Here is a 12,168-nt window from a genome sequence, read left to right as displayed (position 1 = left end):
CGCTGGATTCCTATTTGCCAGCTTCCTGCTGGGGAGCGTTTTCCAATGGGGCGCGGCGACCCGGCCGACCGCGTCCTCCTCCCCCACTGCCGCCCGAGTCTCCTCGGGGGCGCGCGCCGGGACCCGCGCGGGGGCAGCCCCTCCCTCCCCTCTCCGCCGCGGCCCGAGACGCCCGCAGGCCGGGCGTTCACCCGCCGCGCCTCCGCCCGCCTTCCCCTCCCCCCACTTCCCTCCGGGCGCCCCAAACCCGGGCTTCGGGGGTTCGACGCCGTGCGCACACGGAGCGGGATGGGAGTGCAGGGCCGGGGGCGGGGGCTGGCCGGGGGCGGCTGGCATTCTCGGCGGGAGCCGGCGGCCCCTCAGCGTGTCTTTTGTGTTTGTACACACACGGCGCGAGGCGGCCTGGAGGAGGGAGCGGGCGGCACGCGGGGGAGGGGCGAGCGCGCGCCAGCGAACGGGCGCGCGGGGGGAGGGGCGGGGGCGGGGCGCGAGAGGAGCTGTGGGGGCGGGGCCGAGCCTTCCCTCCATTGTGTGTGATTGGCTGGCGCGCGGCGCGGGGGCGGGGCGGCGTGTGTTGGGGGATAGCCTCGGTGTCAGCCATCTTTCAATTGTGTTCGCAGCCGCCGCCGCGCCGCCGTCGCTCTCCAACGCCAGCGCCGCCTCTCGCTCGCCGAGCTCCAGCCGAAGGAGAAGGGGGGTAAGTTTCCCCGTCTGCCCGCTTCCCCGGAACCGAGCCCCGCTTGCCGTCAGCCCCGAGCCGGGCCCTGGCGGTGCCGGGAGGGGACCCGTAGCCCCTCCGGCTTAGCCCACAAACTTTTTGGCCCAGAAATGGAGGTGAGGAGCGAGTTTCCCTGTTCCCTCTGGCGGCGGCGGCTCCCCCGTCTCTCGCCGCCTCAGCCCAACAGCAGCAACCGCCGCGGCGCCGAGCCTGCTCTCCCTCCTCCTCCCCGCGCCCCTGGCTCCTCTTTCTTCGGTGAAATCCCGCCCGCCGCCCCTTCCCCGGACCCCAAACCTTCACCACGACCCGCGCGGGCCTCTTAACTACCGCCCCCGGGCCCCAGCCCCCAGTTTTCGAGCGGGAAAGGGGTGGAAATCGCCGCCGCTTCGCACCCTGGGGTAATTCGCTTTTTGCTGCCTCCCCACAGTTGTTGCTAAGCTTCACCATCTTGTCTCTCTTCTCTGGTCACCGACCATATTTTTTCCCCCGTTTCTCTCTTCCCCATTTCAAAAAAGCAAGAATTTTTAAAAGAGGGACATTTTTTTCCCTTTTTTGGAGAAGCGGAAACTTGATGCATTTGAAATGCAAAAAAAACTTTTGCATTTTGGAGGGCGGCACGTGGCAGGGGATAGGGGTATTTTCGAGCGATTTGGTGTTTTGTCTCTTTGGAACGGAATCGGATACGTTTTGCGATTGTTTCCATTTTGTTCTGGTCTGGGAGCCGAGTTGGTTCCTGTTCCAGGCGCTGGGAGCGAGACGGGCAGGTTGGGGGACCCTGTGCCGAGGGACCCGGAGGAGGCAAAACCAAAAGTTTATGTGGTGCTTGGGGTGGACCGGTCGGCGGATGTCGTGCGTTAATTAAAGCCTGGGTGCGGGGCACTTTTTATTTCACTGCGAAGCCTGTGAGGGCTGGACGCGAGGACGGGGCTTTGTAGAATGCTCGCTGGTGGTAGCTGTTGTTCCTCTCTTTTTTCGAGACGCCTTTTTGTCAACATAACTGTAACGATGCAAAACCAAGAATATTTTCAGATATTTACAGCAAGCCATCAACAGTCAGACGAAGGGGGGGGGCAGCCAAAGTGGGGGGGAGTAAGACCTTTTTTTGCTGTAATTTGACTCGACCTTCAGTGGTTTGTGGCTTCGTTCTTTTGACTTGTTTGTGGATGGAATGTTTACAGACATTTCTAATTACTGCTTTAATTAAATAAATTGGATCAAAGGCTGCTCGAGATATTTTTGTTTTGCCGTTTGTCGCTCAGAATTAGCATTTTGAGAGATGATTGATGTTGCTAACAATTTTCTAGTACTCCAGTTTGTTTCAATAAGAGATTTTGGGTAGACGTAATCTTCACCCTTTCAAATTATATAACAATACGAACATTATTTTTTATACTGATCATAATTTCCAGATATGGGGAGGGGGTGATCGTGGCAGGAAAAGTTGTATGTTTAGTAGTTGCATATGGTGATTTTTGATTTTTCAATGCTGGTAGGTAAGTAAGGAGGTCTCTGTACCATGGCTCGTACAAAGCAGACTGCCCGCAAATCGACCGGTGGTAAAGCACCCAGGAAGCAACTGGCTACAAAAGCCGCTCGCAAGAGTGCGCCCTCTACTGGAGGGGTGAAGAAACCTCATCGTTACAGGTATTAAAAAACGAAAAAAATGGGACAAAGTCTCTCTTGTATGTATCCATATAATTTAACAAAAAGATGGATAACAGGAAAACTTTTTGCTTTAGAGAAACTTTTTTTTTATTTGAACACTTAACTTCTGCTTAAATATATGTACTGTATGATCATTTATATATAAAGTTAAGTATTGGGTTTTATTGAAAACGTTTAACTTTGAAGCCATAATCTGAACTAGAGGTCTAAGGAGACCTCGTATATCACTGATAATGTTAATGGGATATATTGACATTTTAGTTAACTATTAGTAATTCTTTAAAAATAGTTAAGTGTTGCTTTCTTGAATAAACTTTTGAGGATATCTTTCCTAGTTTTTGGCAAAATAATAATTTAATCGAGATTGGGTGTTTTATAAAGTTCCCACCCCCTCATTTACTTGATTAGCTTATTCCTTCTGTATTAGCTCTTTTGATTGTGAACTACCTGAGCCACTGTTGTTAAGGGCATCTGCCATTAGAGGGCAGAAGTTGCCCAGACTTAGCCTCCGCAAATGTTACGATTAACTTAAAAGCTCATACAGTGGAAGAAATAAGTCAGAATGAGAGGTAAATTTCATGCTGACAATTACTTAGTAAAAAAAACTTTTCCACGTGGAAGGAACACTGCACAATCGGGTGTATTCAAATTTAATAATTCATGAGGGATGAACTGTAGTCAGGGTAGAGGTATTCTGGGAAATAGAACTTACATGCCACAAGCAGATTTTTAAATGAAGTTCATTGGGTTGTGTTGGTCATCTTTAAGGGCTCTTAAGATAATAGAGGGTGTAGGGAAGGAGAGTGGTGCTAAATTGAGAGGAGCCAACTTCTTTATTAGCCTGACAGCTAATACCTTCCCAAGGTTTATATACATGAATAACTTTTTAAAATGAAAATAGATAGGGCTTTGATAAACTTCTTGCTAAGAATGCATTTTAATTTCATGCTTTTTGCTTTAAAGGTATTGTTACTTACTAGATTTGAATGTTCACATCTTAACTTGATCAGTGAAATTTGATACTGAAGCTGAAGAATTGTTGGGTGGCTTATTTTTTGAAAAATTACTGCATTTCTTTGAAGCTGCCCACTTACCTTTTTGTGCTATTTATGTTTTTGGTAACAGTTTCTTTATTAATTTTTTAAAGGCCTGGTACTGTGGCACTCCGTGAAATTAGACGTTATCAGAAGTCCACTGAACTTCTGATTCGCAAACTTCCCTTCCAGCGTCTGGTGCGAGAAATTGCTCAGGACTTTAAAACAGATCTGCGCTTCCAGAGCGCAGCTATCGGTGCTTTGCAGGTAAAATGGTGGGTGGGAAGACTCAGTTTGTATTCCTGTTGTGTACCAAGAACAGTTCCAAATTGTTGCATATGCTTATATCATTTAATCACAAGCCTGTGAGATAGTTGATATTGTTACTTCACTGTTGAGACGGTTAAATTGCTCAAGGTCATACACATAGAAAATGGCAAAACCATAATTTGAACCTATTTGACTCCAAGGCTTAGTGCACATTCCATTATACCATTTAAAATTTTGAAACATTGCACTAAAAACAATATTTAAAGAAAATCTTCTGGTTTGGTTTATGGATGCTGCAGGACATTAATAAGAACTTGAGACTAGAGGTCTATATTTGTAGTAACAATTTCAAACAACAGTGCCTAGAATAAAAGAAATGTCTCTTCAGGTCCTGAAGAAACATACGGGTAGAGAGAGCTTAATACCTAGGATGGGAATAGGCAGTATTAAAGAATTATGCATTAAGATGTAAAAGGAGCAGTGAGTGGAGGATAGGATTGGATTGGCAAGATGGGGGGAACGGTGCTTAAAGGTGATACTGGACATGTAAAGGGGCCAGGATTTGCCATGTGGTTTCCTAAAGGGGATTAGGGATTGCCACTTAAATGTGGAGCATATTGAATTTAATCTTAATCTCTAGCATGTCAGGACTTAGAGAAATACTGTTCTAGAGATATTTATGTATTTGAGATATTTGTGGTTTAAGTTAAGACCAAAACTTGAAATTCCTACAAGATACTTGATAAAGGTATGTAGACGTCATTAACATCAATCACTTAAGTAACCTATTTTATATTGTGTGGTTGGATTCTTTAGATGCAAGTATCCCAGAATACAGTAAAGCTACCACCTCCATCAGAAGCATGCAGTTGGGGGTCGCTAAAAATGCTGATTGCTAGGCACCATTGCAGACCTGAATCAATCTGGGGGTGGGGAGGGGGCATCCAGAATCTAAGTACACTCCATTGGAGGATTTTCAAGGCTGCTGTTGCTGTGCCGGGCTTTTGCTTTACGTGTGAGAAAGATACGATAGGTGGATTCCACCCTGAAGTGTAATTGGTCGAGCTGTTTCTATGGTTAGTCTAAACTTCATTTGATTGGTGAATTACAGGAGTAGGCATCCATTAAATTCTCAGTGAGTTGCTGAAATTTCAACTACTAAAATCTTCCATGTTTTTACTTAAAACTTTATTTTCTGTTTTAATAGCCGATTATCTTCAGTTCTTATTACTAAATACAGAAATGTTACTAAGATTCGTAAGCATTGGTACAAAGCTGCTAATATTTTCTAGTTAGAACTGTGCTTAAAGAACACAATACTGTACTTGAAAAGTGTAGCATTTTTAGCTTAAATGTCAATAATGTAGCCTTTTAAATTGAATTTACTAAACAATCTGGGTAAAAGACTCATCTTTCTAAAATTATTCACATGTAAACTTCCACTGTTACTATTACATATTTGTCATTAAGTGTGGTTGTATTGGTTTTAAGCAAAATGTTCACCTCTTCTGTCCACAGTTCTTTTAGTGTTAGATAGCTCTTTATTGGAAAGAGTGATCTTTGTTAAGCTTTTGTGTTTTCTGTTTGCTTTTTTATGCATATATTTTAGTTATCTTAAAGATACAGAGAGTGGGCCGGGCGCCGTGACTCACACCTGTAATCCCAACACTTTGGGAGGCTGAGGTGGGTAGATCACCTGAGGTCAGGAGTTCCAGACCAGCCTGGCCAACATGGTGAAACCCCTTCTCTACTAAAAATACAAAAAATTAGCTGGGCGTGGTGGCAGGCGCCTATAATCCCAGCTACTAGGGAGGTTGAGGCAGGAGAATCACTTGAACCCGGAAAGCAGAGGTTGCAGTGAGCCGAGATGGTGCCATTGCACTCCAGCCTGGGCAACAAGAGCAAAACTCTTGTCTCAAAAAAAAAAAAAAAGATAACAGAGGGAGAATTTGTTAATGGAATAGGATAATAGAAGATGCGCAATTGAAGTAGAAATCCAAAGGTCCTTTGTTTTTGGCCTTAGAATTACACACTTTACAACTAAAGGATAGCAGGCAGTCCAGTGAGAATGGTAGAGGAGAAGTTAGTCTCAGTTTGCCATAGATAATCAAGAATTGACTTACTTAAAATATAGTCTTTGCCTTTAATGTCTGAGAACTTGAACTCAAATATTCTTAAGTGGACAGTGTTGCTTTGAAATGGTAAAGAGGCAGACATTGAATATACTCAAAATGTCCTACACTAATATTTTCTTGTAGTTGTTTTTTTTCTTTGCCATTAATTCAAAATTAATTCATTAGGTCATAAATTAGTGTGGCAGTCTTTAATTCCCATTACAGCCTTAATGTTTTAAGGGACTTTGGGTTACTTGTAATAGAATTGGAAATGTATGGGTCATGGTCAGATCTTCTCTAGGAGTTGAATCTCCTCTCAGAGCTGACCAGACACAACCCTTATAAAGTAGTAGCCAGGTTTTAAGACAGCAGTGACAGCCCCAGCTACCACATTGCCACATCTGAGTGGTTCTAAGTGATAACACTCTGAAAGGCCACCAGAACCATGGTACCTGATGGTTTGCCCGCGTAGTAGCTTGTACCGCATTTTACAAAAGCATTCTAGCTTTCTGTAATCCCGAGGTGCCAGGTTAAGCAAAATAAAACTGTTTTCTTTCCTGATATAATAGCTGATATGCGTTGTGAGCCCCTAAGGAGGCTACAATACGCCATTTTTTCCAGGATTTCTACCCACTTCTAGAATATCTTAAGAACGGATCTCGGAATATTAAGGACTTTTGCTTTTAATACCTGTGGAATAGGTAAGATGCGAGGGACTAATTGCATAGAATAGAAGCATTTTTTAAAAGTAGCAAATATTGAAAATCTACTTGAGGACAAGGCATTTTGAGTATTAAATGAGATTTCTATTATCAAGTAACTTAAGGGCACCAAAAAATGGCTGATAACGCAAGGTCATTGTGAGTGCCAAGGAACTAGGAGTTCAGGGTTGCCTGCACTGGCAACAGGAGCAAGAGACAAGTATGCGATTTTCTCCTTCATGGAATAGTCTTGAGCTGGGCCTTAAAGGGTAGATAAGTAAGACTTAGTTGTTAATAACAAATGCTGGAGAAGCACACGTGAAAATAGTTCAATTTGAATGAAAGAAACTTGTAGAAGAGTAGTGATAGGGCTAAAAAGGATGAAGCTATAAATGTGAATGTACTTTTTTTTTTTTTTTTTTTTTTTTGTGAGACGGAGTCACACTGTCACCTAGGCTGGAGTGCAGTGGCGCAATCTCGGCTTTACTGCAGCCTCCACCTCCCGGGTTCAAGCAATTCTCCTGTTTCAGCCTCCCAAGTAGCTGGGACTACAGGCACATGCCACCACGCCCAGCTACTTTTTGTATTTTTAGTAGAGACGAGGTTTCTCCGTGTTGGTCAGTCTAGTCTCAAACTCATGACCTCAGGTGATCTGCCTGCCTCGGCCTCCCAAAGTGCTGGGATTACAGCCGTGAGCCACCATGGTGCCTGGGCTGGAATTTTTTTTATTAGAATAAAAATAGCAGCTATAAGACTGTTTTCTCCCTTAATATATCTTCAGCAGAGAAATAACTTTCCCTTATAGAAAAGGAGAGAGAGCCAACTGACCTATCATTTCATGCTCTAGATCCAAAACTGTTGGATTTATGATTGTTTTTTAAAATGGTAATTTCTCCATTTCAAAATGAGTAAGCAGGCCGGGCATGGCGGCTCACACCTGTAATCCCAGCACTTTGGGAGGCTGAGGTGGGCAGATCACCTGAAGTTAGGAGTTCAAGACCACGCTGGCTAACATGGTGAAACCCCATCTCTACTAAAAATACAAAATTAGCTGGACGTGATGGTGCGTGCCTGTAATCCCAGCTACTCGGGAGGCTGAGGCAGGAGAATTGCCTGAGCCCGGGAGGTGGAGGTTGCAGTGAGCCGAGATTATACCACTGCACTCCAGCCAGGGCTACAGAGCAAGACTCAAACCTCAAAACAACAAAAACAAAAAGAGTAAGCAGATGTTTTGGCTTAGACTAAGAGATTCTTCAGCTTTTCAGACAGCTATAAGTATATTAACAATTTGAGTTATGAGTTAATTCTAGGTGGAAACGCCCCTTTTCCCTCTTCACAAGTTAGGTGTCAATGAGTGATTCATACACTGTCATTTGAATAAGATAACTTGAAAGGATCTTACGGTCATATGGGAAAAACCAGAGAGATCGATACTAGTACTAGAGGGCAACAAATGCTGTTACAAATTGGGGTACATAGAGGAAGGTACTTGGTAGAGGACAGGGGCATGTCTCCGGGGCATAGATCAAAGTCTATAAATAAGGAACTGCCAGGCCAGTTGCGGTGGCTCACTCCTGTAATCCCAGCACTGGGAGGCTAAGGCAGGTGGATCACGAGGTCAGGAGATCGAGACCATCCTAGTTAACACAATGAAACCCCATCTCTACTGAAAATAACAAAAATTAGCCAGGCGTGCTGGTGGGCGCCTGTAGCCCGAGCTACTCGGGAGGCTGAGGCAGGAGAATGGCATGAACCCGGGAGGTGGAGCTTGCAGTGAGCTGAGGTCTCGCCACTGCACTCCAGCCTGGGCGACAAAGAGAGACTCCGTCTCAAAATAAACAAATAAGGAACTGCCGGGCGCAGTGGCTCATGCCTATAATCCCAGCACTTTGGGAGGCCAAGGTGGGTGGATCACGAGGTCAGGAGTTCGAGACCAGCCTGACCAACATGGTGAAACCCCTTCTCTACTAAAAATACAAAAAAGTAGCCAGGCATGGTGGCGCGTACCTGTAGTCCCAGCTACTCGGGAGGCTGAGGCAGGAGAATCGCTTGAATCCGGGAGGCGGAGGTTGCAGTGAGCTGAGATCGCGCTACTGCACTCCAGCCTGGGCGACAGAGCAAGACTCCATCTCAAAAAGAAAGAAAGACGGAACTAACTTGTGATATGTTCTGGAATCAAAAGTACTCTTATGATAAAACAGGTGTGAAAGGGAACGTAGATGAGAAGCATGTGATAAAAACCACTTGTTCACCATGTTATACTACTGGACAAGGCAGAGGTTCACATACTGTGTGAATGGGATTCAGAGTGAGGAAAAGACTAGGCTGGGATGGGGTATTTGGATTGGACATGATTTCGTTTATAAGAATGAGAGTGTTAAATTGGATTTCTTGCTTTATTTGTGACATTTCAGTTTATTAGAAATCATGTTACCATTAGAAAAATTGAAGTTTCCTAGTAACAAAGTAATTTGATTTGTGTAACTTGATAAAAGATTTACTGACTTAAACTTTTGGTTTTTTTCATAAGCTGCTTTTGAGCCCTTGTCCCACAGGTTGTAAAATGTAAGCATTTGGTAAAATTGTCAGCATCTTGCCCAGTCATTTTTTTAAAGGGTTCAAAAACCTTTTTGTTTTAATTCATATAGTTGGGTCTTAATTATTGGAAATAACACCATCAATAATTTTTTCTTCATTCCTTTTGCAGGAGGCAAGTGAGGCCTATCTGGTTGGCCTTTTTGAAGACACCAACCTGTGTGCTATCCATGCCAAACGTGTAACAATTATGCCAAAAGACATCCAGCTAGCACGCCGCATACGTGGAGAACGTGCTTAAGAATCCACTATGATGGGAAACATTTCATTCTCAAAAAAAAAAAAAAATTTTTTCTCTTCTTCCTGTTATTGGTAGTTCTGAACGTTAGATATTTTTTTTCCATGGGGTCAAAAGGTACCTAAGTATATGATTGCGAGTGGAAAAATAGGGGACAGAAATCAGGTATTGGCAGTTTTTCCATTTTCATTTGTGTGTGAATTTTTAATATAAATGCGGAGACGTAAAGCATTAATGCAAGTTAAAATGTTTCAGTGAACAAGTTTCAGCGGTTCAACTTTATAATAATTATAAATAAACCTGTTAAATTTTTCTGGACAATGCCAGCATTTGGATTTTTTTAAAACAAGTAAATTTCTTATTGACGGCAACTAAATGGTGTTTGTAGCATTTTTATCATACAGTAGATTCCATCCATTCACTATACTTTTCTAACTGAGTTGTCCTACATGCAAGTACATGTTTTTAATGTTGTCTGTCTTCTGTGCTGTTCCTGTAAGTTTGCTATTAAAATACATTAAACTATACCTGCTTTTGGTCTTTATTATAGCCTTGCCCTACAATGATATTCAAAATAATTTCAGTATTAAGTCCTTTAATAGTCACTTTATATCTGAGACATAAGACTTATTGAGAGATGAGGAAGGTATAGACTTGGTGGCAAAAGGAAACTGGCTTTATTTCTAATTTTTAGAAGCTTGCCACTACCCAGTGGTCTTAACTCTTTGGATATGTTGTCTTCTGAACCAATAATTCGAAAAGCTGATCAATAGGATCACCTGGAAATAGTGGAATCTGTAAGTAGATTGAACTTTCATGAATGTTTAATAACAAATGAGAGTGTGTAACAGTCTTTAGCCCAAAAATTAATGCATTCAAGATCTGGCTATTTTAAGATGCTTTGTATTAGTTAACCCTGAATTTATTCAAGCACTAATAGTTAATTCTTAGCCCTGTTTTATTTAGTGTTGGTACAATTAATGTGAAATGAGGATAATTAAACCTTCTAAGACTTTTAACACATCCCGTTAGTTGTAATGTTTGAGTGTTTGAAACCGCCCTAGAAGTGATATGAAATGTTAATAACTGCCAAGAATAGACGCATGTCAATAAGATAAAACATTGGGCTTGCATTCTTACTGCTTTTAAACATTTAGCCGTAACTTAATCTTTTGACTATAGGTGACTGTAAACATTCTTTAATGGGAGAATTAATTATTTTAAGAGCCTAATTTTGTTAGCATGCATCCTAGTTTTCAGTGTGATCTTTTGCATATACTTCCACAGGGAAGTACTGGTAACACTTGGTACTTTCTTGATATAAGTTACTAAAAGCCAGTTGTAGTTGAATGTTCTCTGTTCAGTTTTTCAGTGCAAAAGATCAAATGGCCTTTTCATGAAAAACACTTCAGAAGAAAAAGGTGTCTCCAGTAAGGGAGAAAGTTAATGTTACCTGCTGGAATCTGATAAAGACCAGTTATTTACAAGTAGACGATACAGTCCTCTGAGTTCTTGGAATCCTAAAATCTCGAAAAGTTTTAGTGCTTTAAAAGTACATTTTTTTATTGCCCCATGAAGTGGTTGTTAACAGTCCTTTTTTTAAACAAAATTTCAATTTGTTTAAACATATTTAGTACTATGTGCTCACTGTCCAGGTATAATACAGTAAGTTGTACATTGTAAAATGAGCCAGATAGAAAAAAGCACAAAGATAAACTTGGCACTCAATGTATATACACAAATGTCTGGTCAATTTATTGAATTGTCTCATACAATGCTATGTTAATACTGGGCATGTATTCTTAAATATTCCTAATTTACCAGGACCTGACAAATACGCATAGTAGTTTTGAGCTCAGGGCTATCCTTTGACTCAGGTTTAAGTGGATCTGCCAGCTCTGTAATCCCTGGGTTAATGCTCAGTAACTGTTAGGCTCATAATCCTCTTTCCTATGATGCTTCAGAGCTGCTATATGGCAGTCCCACCCAGAAAAAAACCTAGAGTGAATTGGAATTCGGCCCAAAATGTATGGAGACTAGCTAGAATTACCACTTTGTTTCAGCTTTTCAATAGCAAAGTAAATAGTCAATAAACACCTTTTAAGATTCCAGAAAAGTTCACTAAAGTCTAAGTTAACAGATGAAAAACCCCAGAAAATTATATTTTAAGATTAAAAAAAAATTTCAGGTAAATGTCTTAGGAAAATCAGGAATACTATGGAAGAGTCTTTAGGAATTTGAAAACATCCTCTTAAGCAAAGGGGGGGAATCTCAGCTATTACAAATAGGTGAGTGCTTGAACAATGCCCAAGCTCTTGCCCTTTCTTGACAGTCCAGAATCTTTAAGAGGAAATACATTCAAATTTGCAAATACATCGAGGGCCTGCTAAATGCTGAGGATGCAGAAGTATGCCCCAACTCAAAATTTAATTCTCAACTATGAAGTGGGTACTATTTTATGCCCTATTTCACACGTAAAGAAACGGCAAATGAAGGAGGTAGACTTTGTCCCCAGGTAGGCTAAATCGAAGGCCATTCTCTTAAGTGATACATAGAATAAATTAGAGCAGTTAATTTTGCCAGGGATTGTAGAAGTTGAAGTCTTGGTAGTAGTAGAAACAAATGGGGGTTGGGAGGGAAGACAAAATTAGGATTGAGGGTGATATTTTAGAAATAAGAAAAGCCTATATGCAGTCAAAACCATGCTGCTCATCACCTCCTCAGTCATAACCTACCCCCTTTAATTCCACTCTTGTTACCTATTCCTTTAGGCTCTTCCTCCAAAGGGGCATCCAAAACTTTTCACTCCCCTCTTCTACTGCCCTAATCCAAG

The 12,168-nt window shown here is 42.2% G+C and overlaps 1 protein-coding gene across 1 annotated transcript; it reads left to right on the top strand.

Moving 5' to 3' along the window:
* The first annotated feature begins 563 nt into the window (after positions 1-563).
* LOC129013549 (histone H3.3A) lies at positions 564-9,862 on the top strand. Its single transcript, XM_054449965.2, has 4 exons — positions 564-697; positions 2,212-2,362; positions 3,531-3,684; positions 9,210-9,862. The coding sequence occupies exons 2-4, from the start codon at positions 2,235-2,237 to the stop codon at positions 9,336-9,338; spliced, it is 411 nt and encodes a 136-aa protein (XP_054305940.1). The 5' UTR covers positions 564-697; positions 2,212-2,234; the 3' UTR covers positions 9,339-9,862.
* Positions 9,863-12,168: the final 2,306 nt, after the last annotated feature.

Source organism: Pongo pygmaeus, chromosome 1, assembly GCF_028885625.2.
Source record: "Pongo pygmaeus isolate AG05252 chromosome 1, NHGRI_mPonPyg2-v2.0_pri, whole genome shotgun sequence".
NCBI lineage: Eukaryota > Metazoa > Chordata > Mammalia > Primates > Hominidae > Pongo > Pongo pygmaeus.
The sequence above is the reverse complement of the archived record's forward strand: the minus strand, read 5'-3'. Positions and strand labels throughout refer to the sequence as shown.

Excerpts from the sequence above, each read along its gene's own strand:
- LOC129013549 (XM_054449965.2), top strand. The coding sequence starts at position 2,235 with ATGGCTCGTACAAAGCAGACTGCCCGCAAATCGACCGGTGGTAAAGCA. Across the intron at positions 2,363-3,530 it reads AAGAAACCTCATCGTTACAG|GCCTGGTACTGTGGCACTCC; the intron begins GTATTAAAAAAC and ends AATTTTTTAAAG. Across the intron at positions 3,685-9,209 it reads CAGCTATCGGTGCTTTGCAG|GAGGCAAGTGAGGCCTATCT; the intron begins GTAAAATGGTGG and ends TTCCTTTTGCAG.